Source organism: Ranitomeya imitator, chromosome 1 (assembly GCF_032444005.1).
Source record: "Ranitomeya imitator isolate aRanImi1 chromosome 1, aRanImi1.pri, whole genome shotgun sequence".
NCBI classification, from domain to species: Eukaryota; Metazoa; Chordata; class Amphibia; order Anura; family Dendrobatidae; genus Ranitomeya; species Ranitomeya imitator.
The window spans coordinates 714,855,738-714,877,027 of NC_091282.1; the positions used below are offsets into that span (position 1 = coordinate 714,855,738).

Here is a 21,290-nt window from a genome sequence, read left to right on the forward strand (position 1 = left end):
ATGTACCTGAGCGAGATGCTGGGATCAATGTCTCTGCTGAGCAGGCTCCATTGCGGCAGGAGAAGAATGGGAGACTGCAGCGGAGATGGCCCGAGATTCCCCCTGTGCAGAGGCAGGAACTCGACCCCTAACATAATGTTTATGAATCAGTGACAAAGTTGAAGTTACGCAGGGGATGGATCTTTGAGCAAGAAAATGATCCAAAACACCACTCCAAATCTACTCAGGCATTCATGCAGAGGAACAATTACACTGTTCTGGAATGGCCATCCCAGTCCCCAGACCTGAATATCATTGAACATCTGTGGGATCATTTGAAGAGGGCTGTCCATGCTCGGCGACCATCAACCTTAACTGAACTGGAATTGTTTTGTAAAGAGGAATGGTCAAAAATACCTTCATCCAGGATCCAGGAACTCATTAAAAGCTACAGGAAGCGACTAGAGGCTGTTATTTTTGCAAAAGGAGGATCTACTAAATATTAATGTCACTTTTCTGGTGGGGTGCCCATACTTATGCACCTGTCAAATTTTGTTTGAATGCAGATTGCACATTTTCTGTTAGTACAATAAACTTCATTTCAAGGCAGAAACATTACTGTGTCCAACAGTTCTTAGATATAAGAAACTGAAAAAGCTGTTGCAAAAAAAACAATTTTTATAAAACATTAAGCTTAAGATTAATAGAGGTGCCCAAACTTTTTCATATACAGTTAGGTCCATATATATTTGGACAGAGCCAACATTTTTCTAATTTTGGTTATGGACATTACCACAATGAATTTTAAACAAAACAATTCAGATGCAGATGAAGTTCAGACTTTCAGCTTTCATTTGAGGGCATCCACATTAAAATTGGATGAAGGGTTTAGGAGTTTCAGCTCCTTAACATGTGCCACCCTGTTTTTAAAGGGTCCAAAAGTAATTGGACAGATTCAATAATTTTAAATAAAATGTTAATTTCTAGTACTTGGTTGAAAACCCTTTGTTGGCAATGACTGCCTGAAGTCTTGAACTCATGGACATCACCAGACGCTGTGTTTCCTCCTTTTTGATGCTCTGCCAGGCCTTCACTGCGGTGGTTTTCAGTTGCTGTTTGTTTTGGGCCTTTCTGTCTTAAGTTTAGTCTTTAACAAGTGAAATGCATGCTCAATTGGGTTGAGATCAGGTGACTGACTTGGCCATTCAAGAATATTCCACTTCTTTGCTTTAATAAACTCCTGGGTTGCTTTGGCTTTATGATTTGGGTCATTGTCCATCTGTAGTATGAAACGACGACCAATCGGTTTGCTGCATTTGGCTGGATCTGAGCACACAGTATGTCTCTGAATACCTCAGAATTCATTCGGCTGCTTCTGTCCTGTGTCACATCATCAATAAACACTAGTGACCCAGTGCCACTGGCAGCCATGCATGCCCAAGCCATCACCCTGTCTCCGCCGTGTTTTACAGATGATGTGGTGTGCTTTAGATCATGAGCTGTACCACGCCTTCGCCATACTTTTCTCTTTCCATCATTCTGGTAGAGGTTGATCTTGGTTTCATCTGTCCAAAGAATGTTATTCCAGAACTGTGCTGGCTTTTTTAGATGTTTTTTTTAGCAAAGTCCAGTCTAGCCTTTTTATTCTTGATGCTTATGAGTGGCTTGCACCATGCAGTGAACCCTCTGTATTTACTTTCATGCAGTCTTCTCTTTATGGTAGATTTGGATATTGATACGCCTACCTCCTGGAGAGTGTTGTTCACTTGGTTATCTGTTGTGAAGTGGTTTCTCTTCACCATGGAGATTATTCTGGGATCATCCATCACTGTTGTCTTCCGTGGGTGCCCAGGTCTTTTTGCATTGATGAGTTCACCAGTGCTTTCTTTCTTTCTCAGGATGTACCAAATTGTAGATTTTGCCACTCCTAATATTGTAGCAATTTCTTGGATGGATTTTTTCTGTTTTCGCAGTTTAAGGATGGCTTGTTTCACCTGCATGGAGAGCTCCTTTGACCGCATGTTTACTTCACAACAAAACCTTCCAAATGCAAGCACCACACCTCAAATCAACTTCAGGCCTTTTATCTGCTTAATTGAGAATGACATAACGAAGGGATTGCCCACATCTGTCCATGAAATAGCCTTGAAGTCACTTGTCCAATTACTTTTGGTCCCTTTAAAAACAGGGTGGCACATGTTAAGAAGCTGAAACTCCTAAACCCTTCATCCAATTGTAATGTGGATACCCTCAAATGAAAGCAGAAAGTCTGAACTTCAACTGCATCTGAATTGTTTTGTTTAAAATTCATTGTGGTAATGTCTATAACCAAAATTAGAAAACTGTTGTCTCTGTCCAAATATATATGGACCTAACTGTAACTGTATATTAGATGGAAAAACAAGGCAAAGCCTGTACTGCTTGACACATGCATCACACACTGTGATACATAAGCTGAGCTTTAATGACTAGCGAGCAGAGACATGCAGATCCTATTCCCGTTACATTTCCATCCGAGTTTACATCATTACCTACTTTCTCCGGTCTCTGAGTTATTGAATAGAACTGAATTACCATCAGTGTTGTGTGGCTGCTGCTGAGATAGGAATGTTGGCTATTGGGCTTTTATAATGATTTAGACTGTAAAAATGTCAATAATTTGTACGCCACATATGTGCAACATTGAAAGAAATTTGTATTTCTCTAGATTGTGCCCCAAGTCTGCAGGTTTAGCTGTAATATTGCTGTCATTCTTAAAAGTCACTGGATATCATGAACCATTAAATATAAAAGAATCAACTTGAATCTGAGTTGATTTTTCTGGAATACACTGAACCTGTCAACTTAGAACAATTTGCCTATCAGCATGGTGAGAGGATGTCACAGGGATAGAAAGCCATAAAAACAGAGCTGGTGCTGTTGGCTTTCAATTACACACAGTTTATTTTTTATTCCGCGGACAGAAGCAAGCCAACAATATTGTTGAAATAAAAAATAAATCTGAAGCTGAGTTCCCACGGGAGTATAAAGTGTCTGATTTTCATCAAGAAAAAGCGCATGATCCGTATTCTCATCCATTATGATCCATATGCAATCCTTATGGCATCTGTCTTTATACATCAGCAGTTACTAAAATTTACAAGACCAAATACAGTTTCCCATATTAAAGCACTGCAAAGTATCAGTAAAAATCAGATGCTATAGGCATTCTCATGATATTTTTGCTCAGCTCCAATAAAGTGGGTGGCGCTGGTGCAAGATAGGGGTGTGGAAACCCCGCTTGTCAAATTTATGACAAATTTTACTACACTGCCCGAGTACAGTAAGATTTGTGGTGAAGCACAAGCCAGTCATCAGACGCTCCTGATTCATTAAGAGGTTTGTGCCTTTTAATGAATCAAGAGCGTCTGACTCCAGCACGCCCACTCATCAAGACTGGTGAGAAAATTGCCAGTCTTGATAAATCGGAGCCTAAATCTATAATATAATGCAACCATCAGAAGCCAATTGTACATGTTAAAGTACTGAATTGAAAATTATACATGAATTTCATGCACCTCATTATTTTTGTAATCCATTTTTCTGCCTTGCTGGTGTATTTTGTTTGATAAATTTGTGGCCTATTGTATTTATGTACAATTCAATGCAGTCCTATAGGAAACAAAATTACCTAAACCAAAGTCCAGTCACATTCTAAAAAAGTATTTGGCCGGGGTCACACTTGCGTGTGCAATGCAAGAAACTCACACGAGTCTTTCGCATCAATACCCGGCAGCACTCGGGACCAGAGCGTGCTACTGCATAGAAATACATGCAGCTGAACGCTCCGGTCCCAAGTGCCGGCGGCAGTGTCGGGTATTGATGCGAAAAACTCGTGTGAGTTTCTCGCATTGCACAGGCAAGTGTGACTCCGGCCTTAAAGGAAGTCTGTCACCCGTTAAACGCTAAGTAAGCCACTTATACATGTATGAAGCCCTAGTGAAAATCATACCTGTAGTGTAGATTTTAGTTGCCAGAAAAATAAACTATTTATTTTGCATGCCAATTAGGAGGCCCAGGAGTCCAGCCACGTGCCATTCACACAGTGTCAGTATGTGATCTCATTGCTGACTCCTGTCTGTAGATGCAACTCGGTACTATACTGTAGACAGGAGCCCATGATGAGAGAGCACTGAGGCTGAGCATGGCTGGAGAGGGGTCCAGAGACACCGATTGAGTTCCGGCTTCACTCCCTTAAGAGCAAAATGTGAAAATAAGCTCAGAATGTATATTCTGGGGGCGTAATGGTGCACTGAGCCCTTAGCCACATCAAGGGTGCACTGAAGTCCCCTCGTCTGTATACAAAATAATATCTGGCAACTAAACCACTAAAATGTATATGGATCGCCCCCGTAGGGCAGTGGGGTACTCGGTACCGGGTCCTTCGGTTCTCACGGGGGATGTCACGGTGGCTGACCTGGTCCGTGGCCCTTGGGAGGTCCGTTGTAAAACAGAAAGGTCTTTAAAGGGGAAATGTTCGTGACGCCACCTGTGGTATTCGGTCAGGGTGACTGATGCTGCTTAGGGGTCCGCTGGGGTGAAGTTATGGCAGCTAGATGGTATACCTTCCCACAGATGAAGTGTGTCCTCAGGGCTTCCCAGAGTGTAGATGGTGGATGATGTGAGGCGCAGCGAAGAACAAGGACACAAGGTTGCAGTCTCTTTACCTTTACTGAAGGCTTCAGCGTCCACAGTACAGAGCACCAGATCACAGGGCAGGCAGAGTCCGGCCGGTTTGGAGGCAAATCCAGAGTCTTATTATCCAGGTGGAAATAAGTAGCCTTCCTCTAGCGCCTGCGTGTTGTAGTACCTTACTGCTGAGCCTCTCATAAGGTCCTCACAACTGTTGTAGATGTCATAGATGTTATGTCTTTCTCTTTGTCCCCCACATGGATAGGAACAAACCCGTATGACTGATGGCCTGAAGCTTTTTACAGGAACTCTAGCATGCCCCGGCCCCCATAAGTTGCCACCGTGCCTCCTGGGTAAAGGGCGGATCAGTATCTTGGAATTAGCTGTCCTGCCGGTCTCTGGAGCAAGGCATAAAGGACTGTTGCTCCCTCGGAGTTCCAGCTACCGGATCCTGCGCCTCAGAAGGAGGCAGCCTTTGCAGGGCAGAACCCCTTCTGGTTTCCTCTCCTTTTGCTAAGACATTGTTTCTCACCCTCTACAATACAATTCTCTGTTCGTGTCTCTTTCTTAGGATGCTGCCGCACGTGGGGCAGGCGCAGCTCCGTGGCCTTCTGTCTAGGCCTCTGACAGGATCCCACCCCTGTCAGGGACCATCTCTGTCAGCAACTACTTGATGTTCCTCCTTCCTCTCTGTCTGCCTGACAGGAACTGACTAACTTCCTATCCAGGCCACCAGTTTTACCTAATTGTAAAGAGTGTCCTAATAAATAGGAGCATAGCTCCCCCTGGTGGACTGGAGTGTGAAATGTGTTGCATGTTTGTGATACCCGGTAAAGAGATCTCCTTTATTGCCTTCAAACGCAACATCACTCCCCCCTAGAGGAGAATGATATTACTGCAACGACCAGGACCATGGGGCGCTGCATATACTGCAGGCATGATTTTTTATAAGGGCTAAATCCACCACATACTATTGGTTTAATTAGCGTTTTGAGGTGACAGGCTCCCTTTAAGGCTTTGAACTTAAAATACCTCTGCCTTCAGACTAATGATATGTTAACATCACAAAATGTACTATACTAACTTAATCCATTACAGTTAATATAGAAAAGTAAAATGCCTCTAAAAAAAATAAATGTGAAAAAAAAAGTTAAATAACTAACATTAGGTAACTGCAAATGGGAACTCAGGCCAATCTGTTACACTAAAGTCTTTCACACAGGGAATCATAATTATGCTAACACCAAAGTCGTGCCTTTATAGAACCTAAAAGCTACCGCCACTATACAAGACGCATAATACCCATTAGTTTTTGCATGCAGAGCATAATCAGGTCCTAATAGCACGCAAATGAATATTATATTAGAGTTATAACAAAATCAATTATTGTTCAATCTGCCCACCCACGTATTGATACAAATGTTTTCAAGCAAAAATCCTATTATATTTGTTCCGCATAAAATATTCAAGTATTGATCGCCACTGGAGGCATTTACGCTGGCATTTCTGTGGTACCGTATATTCTGAGCAGTAGGAATGAGGTAATTCAAGGATTTCTGCAGATTTATTGTGTGAAAATGATTGGGTCTATAATATACAATCTACATTTGACAACGCTCGCTGTGAACCAGCTGTCAAATACACAACTAGATGTGTTATGACCTGAATGAAATAGATTTTTGTGCTTCATCTACAATTTGTGCAAAATGTGATGCCTTGTTAACACTAGTAACCAGTTTGCTACTACATCATTTCCACATTTTTTTTCACCCTGACACCAGCTTAACTCCTCCTGGTAATACAAAAGGGTCTACCATGTTCAAATCTATCATGCCCCATCCTCATTTCTAAGGAATGCATGGAAAGCCCCCAGTAATCTGCAGTATATGGGCAGAAGAAGAGAGCGTTTGAGCTCCTATACTCCAGGATGTATGTGAGCTGATATGTGAGATTTCCTAACAAGAGCCCTGAAAACCATCTCCTACCTTTTGGCACTCGCTGCTCTTCTTTTGATTAGTTGGTCTGACACATCATCATTGTTGCGGCATGATGAACATTTGACTCCTTGCTAGGCCGGCTAATTGAAAGAAGTTCTGCGGATGCCGTCAAGTTGTAGGCAGTTCTTCAGGATTTCCATAGTGCTGCACAAGTGGGAGAACTCTTGATACTTCCATCACCTGTGCAATACTAAGGAAATCCTGAAAATATGACCTGTTGGGGTCCGGGAGGACTGGAGTTTGGGAAAAAGAAGCAAACAAGGTGGTGCTTCACAGGTTTATAGTAGAATAAGTAGTCATAAGCTGAACCGTTCTCCTATGGAGAGGTGCATAAAACAGACAACTCTGTACATAAGCTTGTGTGCAGGCATTTTCCTTCTACTAGTTTTGCTCAGATGCAGCTGTTACAATAGGCTATTGCAATGTGGAAAAAAACAAGAAACCAACAGTACCAGACTGAAACGAGTAATCCTCTGTCCATCAGCTCCCACTGGTGCCTTATTTTTTTACACAGCCCACTAATATTTCATACAGTACATTACATAAAAGGTTTTTAATCCATGAGTAAAAATTGAGCTATAGAAGAACTTGGTGTTATATGGAGGCCCCATAGAGCAGCACATGAAGCGCCTATGGTTCTATAATACAGTACTGTATTGGACTCACTATGTGGGCTCCATGCGCATGCTTTATAAATAACGGTCATATGTGCCACGCAAGATGTTGGAATATTATAGATCAAAACTAGGATCTATAGGTTTTGCTTATAGGTGAGCGAATCGATTCACAGGACCCTGATTAACGGACCATGTCAACAGTTCGTGGTAGTCAGATAGGAGCCCTTCAAATTGCTTCTCATCTGCTGTAATTCCCAACACTTTTTCTGATTTATAGGACCGGCATGACATCATCATTGCAGCTTGATGCACGCATGGGAGCGACAGGGATGCCGGCAGGTAGGAGTCGGTTCTCAAGGCTCCTTTTAGGTGGTCATGGACAACTGATATGGTCACTGTGAATCGATTTGCTTATCTCTAAATTTTGTGATCAGTAGCCAAAACTATTGCTCAAAGTTACTTATTTCCTTGCTACTGACAAACAACTTTATGTATTTTTTCACCAACACATAAAATGAAGAATTCTGCCATGTATAAGAATGATCACTTTTACAGTCCCGGGTGCAACTAGCAGAAGAATCCAATGTACAACTGCTGCAACAATTCAGCATCATGTCCCATAATTGCATAAAGCCTGCTCTGTCTGAGCATTAATTGCTGGCATTATCTAACACAAAATGAGCATTGCAGTTCCACATCAGATAACTACCCAATGCTATTATAATTATACTGTGTGACCTTGGCCCAATTTCTTAATGCTTGTTATAGCCAGCAAATTGCTTGATTGATAATGTTCCCCCAAAGCTGAAACATTAATTAATAAATAGAAAGCAGGGTCTTCTGAATTCTCTGGCCTTTACAGTGGCATGTCCCTTCTGATACAATATATCTAGTCTCCAATCTCTCCCCGCACTATCAAGCATCATCATGATAACGCTCTTAACTGTTAAACGTCAGATCAGGAATGTGGATATTAAAATTAAAATAGACATTAACTGTTGCCTTCAGGCAGCACAACAGAGCATCTGCCAACTAACATGCATAACTAACTAGCAAGGCTTGCTTCATTAATTCTTCTAGACAATGGGGAGGAGGAAAGACTGTGAATTCCAACTTTAATGCAACATCCAAGACGCTTATGAAATGCGCAAAACTGTTATTTTCTAGGGACGCTGCCTTATTAGATTTTTGTATTTTTCCCTTGATATTGCACCAGGGAGAAGAACTAAGGAAGTTAGGAGATAATTTAATGAGAGCAGTAAAAGATTTACTGACATATCCACTCATACTAAAATCTTTACAAGTTTAGTAAAAGTCATGGTGAACTTGGTAAAAAGTGCTAAGAGGTTATCAGAAGATGACAGAAATGGGATACAAAGTTATACTCCAATCCATTCCACGTTAGCTGTCCCCAATGCAGTCGCCATAAGGCAGCAAATCAATATACGTCTGTTGGTTTGAGTGGACACCTCAAGTCCTCCATAGCTGAGAGGACTTCATTTTTTTTAGCTACATTTACCGCACCATGGCATATGAGAAAGATTATAAGAAATACGATGTTTTTAAAATTCAGATGTAATTTCTGTTTGTATTTCCAAAAAGGTATTTCGACCCCTAAAAATAATGTACAATACTCATGGACATACTGCTGTACTATCAAGTTATATATATATATTACCTCTACTTAACACTAACAATTATGTAAATCAATAAATTGATTGCCCAAAGTGGCATACGCATGGAAATAAGTCAGAGAAATAGGAAAAATGAAGCTACTTACAAGAGCTTTTCTCTTCTTGTGTACAGCACTCTCCAGACTGGTTGTATTCTCTGTGCTTACATGTTCTGTGAAGTCACCAAGACCAATTTCTACACCATGCTTAGAACCTTCTTTCTTAGCAGAAATGCCAAAAATATCGGGCATATCCATATCTCCCTTGTCTCCTTTAACAAGCTGTGCTAGTTCTGCAGATGACGAGTGTTCGGATGAATCTGCTTTTTCAGCTTCCAAGACATCATCGTGGATTCCAAATTGTGTAGGATCGGGCATGTCTCCTAATATTTTGGTTACTTTAATGTTTTTGGCCCCTTCGACTAAGCCACCTCCAAATACTGTGCTCCAAAGAATTTGGAATATTCCCCATACTATCGTAAACACAAATTGGAACAAACCAACAAACAGCGTCCAAAAAAAGGAAAAGAAGACTTTGACTAATTCCTTGACAGTCATCTTTTTCACTTTCCGAAACTGTTTACCAATGTTCTTCAAGGTTAACATTTTGAAGAAATTGGACATATTTTTCCTCAGCGCTGTACAAGCTACAATAAAAGCAGATGATGATTCTAGAGACTGCTCTTCTTCATCCTCTTCACCAACTTCAATCATATGGTGCGGTTCTTCTTCTTCCTCTTCTTCAGGTCTTTCAGCTGCATCTGATTCGGATATCTGAGATGCCAGCTGCATCTCAAAAATTGTATCCTCACAAAAGTTAACAAATAGTTCCATCTTTTCCTGTTCTCCACCTTCATTTACAACATCAAATATAAATTGTCTCTTAGACTCCTTGACTTGAGGTTTCTCCCACTGTGTTCGGCTTGACTCGCTGATCTCAAAATATACTCTCTCTATTCTTTTTGCACCACCCATTATTTCTATACGTCCCAAATATGGAGAGAAGTAGTTCAGAACACTGTTTGCAGGGTCTAACAAACACTGGAGCCGAGAGTCATTTGGCATGTGCTCCGAGAGATTGGTCAACAAAACAGCCACATTGAAACCAATATCTTTAGCTGGTTCATGGAATCGGTCTACAAATTCCACATAGTTAAACATGTCATTTTCATCTGCTTCCGCACAAGAGAGTAGAAACTCAATTTCTGACTGCGCATATTGTTTTTGTCCCTCCATGGCTTTTTGGAACTCTTTTTTTGAAATAATACCCTTTCCTTCTGGGTCATATTCCTTAAATGCATCAGAGCTGGTTAGATCCTTCAACTTCAGGAACATATCAAAGAATTTCAGTATCATTTCAACATTGCTAGATGACTCCACTAAAGTGTCAACCATTTGTTTTCCAATAGTCCCATTTACTACATTGCCTGTAACATAAATAAAAACCAATAAAATAAAAAAATAAATAATTGATTGCCTACAACTCAACACACAATTGCATTCCTTTTTCTTATCCTGGTTTGACAATGCCTTTTTTTTTTTTAGAGGTTCCGTCAAAGAAAACCTACTTTCAGGTTGTCCTTCTGATCTGAACCTAGCAGAAGTGTTCAATTACGTTGCAGCACTGCCAAAGGGTAAAAAAAAAGTATTACACTTGTTAAACTGAAACCATGGAGGTCCTCCAGAATGAGAGACACACTCTTTGTAATTGGGGGACTCTTTCTGAACTACTATTATTATACGTCAATCATCAATCCCATGTAGGCTCCATTACCATTTTTAAATATTCTTATGATGTTTTGTGAAACATCTTCCACCAGTTCATACACAGGTATCTATCATAGTTTTTTTTTCTGTAGCTCACTTTTTGAGCAGTAAGGTGAACACACAGTTGCTAATCAAAGGCTGTACCAGTTCAATGTAAATGGCACCAATAGGAATCAGACATCTTGTTTTATTCTTTTAAATTTTGGATAACCCCATCTTTTCTATGTATCAGATACATGAAATGTCTTTCCAAATCAGTCTATTCATTTTTTTTTTCTGCTTAATTTCTTTTTTTTTTTTCTACTTATATTTTTTCAGAGGGGAAAAGAAATTAAAATGCAAAGCATATGCAAATATAGTTAGCATAATGCTAATAAGGAAGGATTTTTATTCATCTTCCACAGAAAAGACAGCTGGCCTTAAATCCATAATTTGGTGTTCAGCATCTTATGTGTTATTGGATTTGAGGGAATTGAGTTATGACAAGCAACTGCCAGCAATAGAGGCATTATGAAGAACACATAACAGATCCACTGTGGAAGTGTGTACAAATAGCACAACAAGCCTGAAGGTTATACCATTTCTTATCTGTTTACACATGAAAACCATTCTAAAGCTATCCCGCAGATTTATTGCTCAACTCTTCATCACTTAAAGGAAACTATCACCCCATAAAATGCTATATATCTTCAGATGTTGCCTGGCTGCCTTACAAACAGTGCGTCTATCTGGAGAAAATTAAGTTATCTCCTCATGGGAACTGCCAGCTTTCAATCGTGTGGGTGGGCATGGAGAGGCTACAGTTACCGCTAACAGTACCAGTCACTATACGGTCAGTTGAGGCTGTAAGCATGCTCAAGCACTTTAATTGACAGCTCGTTCTGCACAGATACACGGCAGTGCAAACTTTCAAAATGCCAGGCTACTTTCAGCTGCTGATCAAAGTATAGCAAGGAGTGCTCTGAGTGGTGACTGTATACCCTCCATGCCCGCCCCCCATGACTGAAAGCTGGTGGCTCGTGGGAATATAGAAGTTCATTTTCTTCCAATAGTTGTACTTTAAATAAGGTGGCAGGGCAGCATTTTGTACCCTACCTACAGATTAATCCCACATCTGTGGGTAAATATCGTTTTCCAATGAGGCAGGTTCCTTTTAATCTACCTGTGCCATCTAGCTTACACTGTCATAAGACACAAACAAAATAATCTATGCATGCATAAATGGTGTAGCTTTTTTTTTCTTGCTCAACTATCTCTGAGCTGGATTGAATGTGAGCCATCAGTGGGAGTAACCGGGAAAGGAAAAACCTGCAAAAGGGAACCTGAAAGTAGGATATAATCTCCTGAACTGTCCACAATATGGCCGGATATACTGCTATGTCTGTAGCTTGTTTAACAAATCCAGTGGAAAGCTAAAGATGTAATAATAATATAATACAACCCTACCTTCTAGAAGGGAAAGCAGCATCACAACCATGTCTTGAAGGAGATCCAGAAGTTCTTTAAGGAGTTCAATCTGGCTTGAATCCTGAAAGAAAAAGAAAGCAGTTTATAATGAACAACTTTATAATTCTAAGACCACTGCTCACCTTAAAGGGAATCTGTCAGTGGAATCAATCATCCTTTGTCATCCATATGTGCACACAGGTCATAGTGAGATGAATAAAATAATACCTTAATAACTATGATCGGATGTTTTTTTCCAGAAAAATCCATGTTTTTTTCTAACATATAAATTGGCTGTTAAGATCTATGAGCCAGACATAGAGCATCTGCCTCCAGACATTATTTTAAACTAGATGGTAGCCCGATTCTAACGCATCGGGTATTCTAGAATATGTATGTAGTTTATTTATGAAGATTTTAGAATAATACATTGAATACACAGGATTCGGCCAACCGCGACCAATTAGCGAAGCGTGGTTCAAATCCCGCGCCAATTCGCGGCAGGACTGCGCCTGTCGCTGATTGTTCGCGGCCCACCACGTGGTATATAACAGCCCACGTATTAAATAGCACAGCCACGTAGTATATTGCACAGCCACGTAGTATATAGCACAGCCACGTAGTATATAGCACAGCTACGTAGTATATAACACAGCCCATGGAGTATATAGCACAGCCACGTAGTATATAACAGCCCACGGAGTATATAGCACAGCCACGTAGTATATAACACAGCCCATGGAGTATATAGTACACCCCACGGAGTATATAGCACAGCCCACGGAGTGTATAACAGCCCACATAGCATATAACACAGCTCACGTAGTATATAACAGCCCACGCACACAGTATATAACACAGCCCACGTAGTGTATAACAGCCCACGTAGTGTATAACACAGCTCACGTAGTGTATAACACAGCCCACATAGTGTATAACACAGCCCACATAGTGTATAACAGTGTAAAACACAGCCCACGTAGTATATAACAGCCCACGTAGTGTATAACACAGCCCACGTAGTATATAGCACAGCCCACGTAGTATATAGCACAGCCCACGTAATATATAGCCCAGCCCATGTAGTGTATAACACATTCACGTAGTATATAGCACAGCCACGTAGTATATTGCACAGCCACGTAGTATATTGCACAGCCACGCAGTATATTGCACAGCCCACGTAGTATATAACAGCCCACGGAGTATATAGCACAGCCACGTAGTATATAACACAGCCCATGGAGTATATAGTACACCCCACGGAGTATATAGCACAGCCCACGGAGTGTATAACAGCCCACATAGCATATAACACAGCTCACGTAGTATATAACAGCCCACGCACACAGTATATAACACAGCCCACGTAGTGTATAACAGCCCACGTAGTGTATAACACAGCTCACGTAGTGTATAACACAGCCCACATAGTGTATAACACAGCCCACATAGTGTATAACAGTGTAAAACACAGCCCACGTAGTATATAACAGCCCACGTAGTGTATAACACAGCCCACGTAGTATATAGCACAGCCCACGTAGTATATAGCACAGCCCACGTAATATATAGCCCAGCCCATGTAGTGTATAACACATTCACGTAGTATATAGCACAGCCACGTAGTATATTGCACAGCCACGTAGTATATTGCACAGCCACGCAGTATATTGCACAGCCCACGTAGTATATTGCACAGCCCACGTAGTATATAGCACAGCCCACGTAGTATATAACAGCCCATGTAGTGTATAACACAGCCACGTAGTATATAGCACAGCCCACGTAGTATATAGCACAGACACGTAGTATATTGCACAGCCACGTAATATACTCCACAGCCACGTAGTATATTGCACATCCCACGGAGTATATAGCACAGCCCCATAGTATATAGCACAGCCACATAGTATATTGCACAGCCCACGTAGTATAATGCACAGCCCACGTAGTATATTGCACAGCCCACGTAGTATATAGCAATGTGGGCATCATATCCCTGTTATAAAAAAGAATTAAAATAAAAAATAGTGATATACTCACCTTCCGGAGCCCCCGAATCCAGGCGAAGTGTTTACCAATGCTCCTCGCACGCTTCGGTCCCAAGGGAGCATTGCGGTCTCGCGAAATGATGACGTAGCGGTCTCGCGAGACCGCAATGCATGGAGCGGTCAACGGGGCGTCGTGAGGAGCGGGAAAGGCCTGTTCTGGATCCGGGGGGCCGACGGATGGTGAGTATATAAGTATTTTTTTTTTTTTTATTATTTTTAACATTAGATCTTTTTACTATTGATGCTGCATAGGCAGCATCAATAGTAAAAATTTGGTCACACAGGGTTAATAGCAGCGTTAACGGAGTGCGTTACACCGCGGCATAACGCGGTCCGTTAACACTGCCATTAACCCTGTGTGAGCGCTGACTGGAGGGGATTATGGAGCGGGCACTGACTGCGGGGAGGAAGGAGCGGCCATTTTGCCGCCGGACTGTGCCCGTCGCTGATTGGTTGTGGCTGTTTTGCCACGACTTGGGATTTCCATGACAGACAGAGAGAAGGACAGACAGAAAGACGGAAGTGACCCTTAGACAATTATATAGTAGACTAGATAGTGGCCCGATTCTAACGCATCGGGTATTCTAGAATATGCATGTCCATGTAGTATATTGCCCAGTCACGTAGTATATTGCCCAGTCACTTAGTATATTGCTCAGCCACATAGTATATTGGCCAGCCACGTAGTATATTGGCCAGCCACGTAGAATATTGCCCAGTCATGTAGTATATTGCACAGCCACGTAGTATATTACCCAGCCACGTAGTATATTGGCCAGCCACGTAGTATATTGCCCAGCCACGTAGTATATTGCCCAGTCACGTAGTATATTGCCCTGTCACGTAGTATATTGCCCAGTCACGTAGTATATTGCACAGCGACGGAGTATACAGCACAGAACCACGTAGTATAGAGACTTAAAATAAAAAATAAACATATATATATGACCGCTCCATTGCAAGCGGCAGCTTCCGGTCCCAGGGCTGGTATGAGCGCAGGACCTGTGATGACGTCGCGGTCACATGATCATGACGTCATGGCAGGTCCTTGTCGCATACAATCCTTGCCACCAGAACCTGCCGCTTGCATGGAGCGGTCACCGGAGCGTCCCGAGGAGCGGGAAAGGCGGCGGATGGTGAGTATAGCAGGTTTTTTGTTTTTTTTATTATTTTTAACATGACATATTTTTACTATTGATGCTGCATAGGCAGCATCAATAGTAAATAGTTGGGGACACACAGGGTTAATAGCAGCGGTAACGGAGTGTGTTACACCATGGCCCGTTACCGCTGCGTGTGTGAGCGGTGACTGGAGGGGATTCTGGAGTGGAAGCCGGGCACCGGGCACTGACTGCAGGGGAGGGACTAATTGGACTGTGCCCATCGCTGATTGGTTGCAGCAGCCATGACAGGCAGCTGCCGAGACCAATCAGCGACGCGGGATTTCCGGGACAGAAAGACGGAAGTACCCCTTAGACAATTATATATATATATAGATGAAAGGGAGGGTTACCAGTGTGATATATAGATCAAGAGAGCAGACTATAAGTCATTACATAAAAGTAACAATAAGCACCCAAAATTTGGAAAAAGATGAAAGTCAGCACAACTCTGAGTAACTAGACGGAAAATATCTAACAAAAGAATAAGAGTGTATGTGCCATAAAAATTATATTTTTATTAAGTATATATACCGTAGTTAAAAACAGAATTAAAAATGCATAGAAAATGTCAGAGGCTGCAATGCCAAATACAAGGTGCAGGGGATCCTGTTTAACCCCTTACCGGCATCGGACGTACTATACTGTCCGATGCCGGCTCCCCTGCTTTGATGCAGGGCTCCGCGGTGAGCCCGCACCAAAGCCGGGACATGTCAGCTGTTTTGAACAGCTGACATGTGCCCGTAATAGGCGCGGGCAGAATCGCGATCTGCCCGCACCTATTAACTAGTTAAATGCCGCTGTCAAACGCAGACAGCGGCATTTAACTACCGCTTCCGGCCGGGCGGCCGGAAATGACGTCATCGCCGACCCCCGTCACATGATCGGGGGTCGGCGATGCTTGTGAATGGTAACCATAGAGGTCCTTGAGACCTCTATGGTTACTGATTGCCCGTCGCTGTTAGCGCCACCCTGTGGTCGGCGCTCACAGCACACGTGCAATTCTGCTACATAGCAGCGATCAGCAGATCGCTGCTATGTAGCAGAGCCGATCGTGCTGTGCCTGCTTCTAGCCTCTCATGGAGGCTATTGAAGCATGGCAAAAGTTAAAAAAAAAGTTTAAAAAAATGTGAAAAAAATGAAAAAAACATAAAAGTTTAAATCACCCCCCTTTCGCCCCAATCAAAATAAATCAATAAAAAAAATATCAAATCTACGCATATTTGGTATCGCCGCGCTCAGAATCGCCCGATCTATCAATTAAAAAAAAGTATTAACCTGATCGCTAAACAGCGTAGCGGGAAAAAAATTCGAAACGCCAGAATTACGTTTTTTTGGTCGCCGCAACATTGCATTAAAATGCAATAACGGGCGATCAAAAGAACGTATCTGCACCGAAATGCTATCATTAAAAACGTCATCTCGGCACGCAAAAAATAAGCCCTCAACTGACCCCAGATGATGAAAAATGGAGACGCTACGAGTATCGGAAAATGGTGCAATTTTTTTTTTTTTTTTTTTAGCAAAGTTTGGAATTTTTTTTTCACCACTTAGATAAAAAATAACCTAGTCATGTTAGGTGTCTATGAACTCGTAATGACCTGGAGAATCATAATGGCAGGTCAGTTTTAGCATTTAGTGAACCTAGCAAAAAAGCCAAACAAAAAACCAATGTGGGATTGCACTTTTTTTGCAATTTCGCCGCACTTGGAATTTTTTTCCCGTTTTCTAGTACATGACATGCTAAAACCAATGATGTCGTTCAAAAGTACAACTCGTCCCACAAAAAATAAGCCCTCACATGGCCAAATTGACAGAAAAATAAAAAAGTTATGGCTCTGGGAAGGAGGGGAGCGAAAAACGAACACGGAAAAACGAAAAATCCCCCGATCATGAAGGGGTTAATATTAGACAACAGTAGAGCAACGAGCAATTTTATGCAGATGTAGGTACTAGGGTTAAATCATCCTTGCTAAAGTGCATAAAGTATAAGCTGCTGCAAAAAAGCGTGCATATCAATATAGGAGGCAAAATAATAATAATGACTTACATGAGCTGAATAGCGTATAATGAGGATTCTCCCACCGCCCCAACGCACGTTTTGTGAGATGACTTCCTCCTGACTTGCCTCCTATATTGATATGCACGTTTTTTTGCAGCACCTTATACTTTATGCACTTTAGCAAGGAAGATTTAACCCTAGTACTTACATCTACATAAACTTGCCTGTTGCTCTACTGTTGTCCAATATTAAGCAGGATCTCCTGCATCCTTCTATTTGGCATTGCAGCCTCTGACATTTTTATGTGTTTTTTAATTCTATTTTGAATGATATGTACTTAATAAAATTATACATTTTATGGCACTTACACTCTTGTTATTTTGTTAGATATTTTCCATGTCAGTCATTACTTGTCTCACACTGGCAATGTCCCCTATCAGGCAGATTCTCAGGGAGATCTATGTCTGGCCCATAGATCTTAACAGCTCATTTATATATTAAGAAACATGTGGATTTCTGTGGAATAAGACATCAGATCACATATATCAAGGTATCATTTCATTCATCTTTCTTTATCCTACATGCCCATATAGACAGCTTAGGAGGGTTGATCCTGCTGACAGATTCTCTTTAATGTAAGTGTAAAATCCTAATTAAAGTGGACGTGTCACCAGGTCAGTAGTGGCTAAGTTTTCTTAATATTTTATTCCCACTGCTTGTTTTGTTTTTTTTATTTCGCCATACGGTACCAGAGATATGGGCCTTTTTATGGTGTTTAACAATAGGGCGTGGCTCACAGGAGTATCTGGGACATGTCTTTAAGATGATATGCATTATCACCCAGTGAGCACCTCCCTCTTAGGTCCATATCTCTTGAACCGTATGGAGGATTAACAACAAAAAAAGGAAGAAAAAACAACAACAAACAAATTAGCTTACAAAGGAATTTTTGATGTTTAAATAAAAAAAGAGATACAGATCGGGGGAGCAGCTTAGGACCTGATAACATGTTCTCTTCAAGTGTTATGTAAGTCAACATGAATAAAAGTCAAACACACTTAGTATTGACCCTCTATTTGACACGCTGTGTCTTATACTGTTTATTCTGTAAATAATTGGGTTAATGAATGAAAAGCAATGTAAAGACAAGTTATCAAACCCATATATACATTTGACAACAAACATGAAGAAAGCATATTTTCGCCAGTATTGCAGAAGTCTATGAACTTGTTGTCTTAATGGGTCATGTCAGTAGCACACCACAGAACTGAGTAAACATGACAGGACAATACAGGGAACGTGAAACCCCATGGGAAACTCTAGTTGATGAGTTTTATCCAGGGGGGTCATTAATGTTTTGCAAAAGACTTGAACCAAAGTGCAGTTTTCCCTTGCACTGCAATTATTCCACGTTTCAGATATACAGGTTCCAATTAGCAAATTATTCCATGAGTCACTAAGAAGCCCCTCTCCAGGTGAATCTTACAGCTCACTACCTTTAAAGATTAGGTGAAGAAAATGCATTCCATTTTTTCATGATTTATAATATCTTATGTATTCTTGACTCGTTTCACCTAGAAATTCCTCAAGTCTGAATAATAAGCAAACCAATATGTTGTATTGGGTAGATCTGGATCAGAGGTGGCAATTAATTTAAGTTACTGAAATGTCTCATAATAGTCATTATGGCACTGATTCATCGAAATCAGCATTTTTATCACCAGTCTTAACGGGAGGTAGGCTCTTAATGAATCCTCTGAGAAGAGATGTGGGCCCCCATGTGCACCTTACCACAAATCTTAATCCATTAGGAGGACTGTAGTAAAATTTGTGGCATAAGGAACGCAGCTGCTCTTCATGGATTTGACATGCCCTCATCCCACCGTAGCTCGAACAAAGTGGTGAGAACGCCAAAAGTCACACATTTTTAATGCTGCCTGACAAAATGGTTTGACTTTTCAAAGCTTTTTACACCAAAATTCTGTGGAAAAGCTTTGATGAACTGGGCTCTATATCTCGATGATATGCCACAATTGTTCGATTAGTGACACCCAACAATTTCTGGAATGTATTATAGTTGCAGCAATAGCATGAAAGCGTCATGGCACTTATGTGCTTTTCCTGGAGGCAAACAGCCTGGCTACGTTAGAGGCGTCTGATTGGGAGAAATGATCCACCTCAGACCCCCATCAGAGGCTTTTTGCCTAGCCAAAATTAGAGCTCCTGTTTTGCTCTGAGGAGGGGCAAACACTCAAAAATACATGTTTGCACATGCAGTTTCTGGTTTGGCTTCATATTCCAAGTCATGTGGCAAGGCTTGTTAAAAGATCGATACTGACTGTCGGGATTGCTATAGCCAATAGGTAGCGTTAGAGTTGAAGTCCTGTTTCTTTATGAAGAGGATATATCCTGGAGGTTGCATGGATAGCTTGTCACAATAGCTAAACAGGAGTCCTCACAATGTGTGTACCTTGTGCAGCTACCACTTAGATCTACCGATGGTTTCAGATCTTAGTTTGGTATCAGATAGGTTGTAGTTTTTGCAACATGCCATAAGACAGCCAGACAATCCAGAAGGGAAGGAATTGAGCATAATATCTATGAAGGTTGACACGCTACACTAAATTTATTGAGTTTGGTAATTGATCATGGATATATTTCACTTTTCATAGGAAATTATCATTTTCCGTCCCCGAACAAGAGTCAATTGATAACTGCTTCGTAATATCTTTGGACATCCCTTCCTATAGATCTACACTACATGAGTTTGAGAAACACTCGCTTTAAACACAATTATAGTATTTACTGCAAACAGTCTCTTTACCTGTGACAGCTTCATCTGCATGTTGGCAAAAACATGTAGGAAACCGACCACTGCATCCCATAGTCTGCTGTGTGCCAAACTCTGCTGGTTACCTATACACGGACCCTGTGAACAAAAAAAAAGAGTAGGATTCAATTGAGTAAAAGTGGAAATAACCATTAATTGATGCTGTGCTCTACCCTATCGGGTAACTCTCTCTAGTGAATTGCAGTATAGCGCTTTTTTACTTATCGCCAGAAACTCATCCCGATTACAGACACTTTACACAGAAAATCAGTGACATATTTTCTGATCGGTGTATAAACTTTATTGTATATTATTCTGTTCTGCAAATAAAAAAGTTTTTTTTTTAAAATTTAAGTGACCCCCTTTACAAATAATTTATATTAAACTTGGCAAAGACTGTGATTATTTTTTAATTTCTCCTGGATCTACTGCTGATGTGCCACAGCCCTGGATAATCACAAGTGTTTCTCTAGATATTTGCATTTCTAGATCTCTAGACAATTTTTCCTTCCAACATCTGAAAGAGGAACACAGGAGTAGGCAGCACAATACGCTGCAGAGAATGATAATTTTTAAACTTGTTTTATTTATGTTTTTCTAAAAACTATTGAACCACATATTATATATACGTGTATATACAAACTTTTACTTTGTTTACTTTTAAAATGTATATCCACCCTTGAACAATATTTTTTTTCTTTTCATATAAAATTTAATCTAAAATGTTTGGGGCTGAATTATTAATAGGCATTATAGTTGTTGAAGTTTTATTTAGCCGATATAGATTTCAAAAATTCCTCGCGTAGATAGAGTCAAATGATCTGGTTTTGGATCCTCGTAGAGCTTTACTTACATACTTTATGCACTTATCGTGATTATAAGAAAATATACAAAAAAAATCTTCTAAGCTTTCCATATTGGCAGTTGCAGACAGCAAGAATTTTTGCATTTTTCTTTGTCTATGCAGTGATTTTGGTGCTATTGTATAAGAAAAATAGTGCTGTGATCACTATAAAGATATACCGTAATCTGAAATTAAATCAGCATAAACATTTTGGCCCAAAAATGTGTTTCAGGCTTCACTTCAGTCTCACA

The 21,290-nt window shown here is 40.9% G+C and overlaps 1 protein-coding gene across 1 annotated transcript in view; it reads right to left on the bottom strand.

Moving 5' to 3' along the window:
- RYR3 (ryanodine receptor 3) overlaps positions 1-21,290 on the bottom strand; it is an 886,248-nt gene that overhangs the window by 96,328 nt on the left and 768,630 nt on the right. Inside the window, exons 87-89 of the mRNA XM_069732389.1 lie at positions 20,190-20,294; positions 12,150-12,231; positions 9,045-10,363 (exon numbers count right to left, since the gene is read on the bottom strand). Of these exons, the coding sequence (XP_069588490.1) occupies positions 9,045-10,363; positions 12,150-12,231; positions 20,190-20,294 (1,506 nt within the window). The remainder of the gene's footprint in view (positions 1-9,044; positions 10,364-12,149; positions 12,232-20,189; positions 20,295-21,290) is intronic.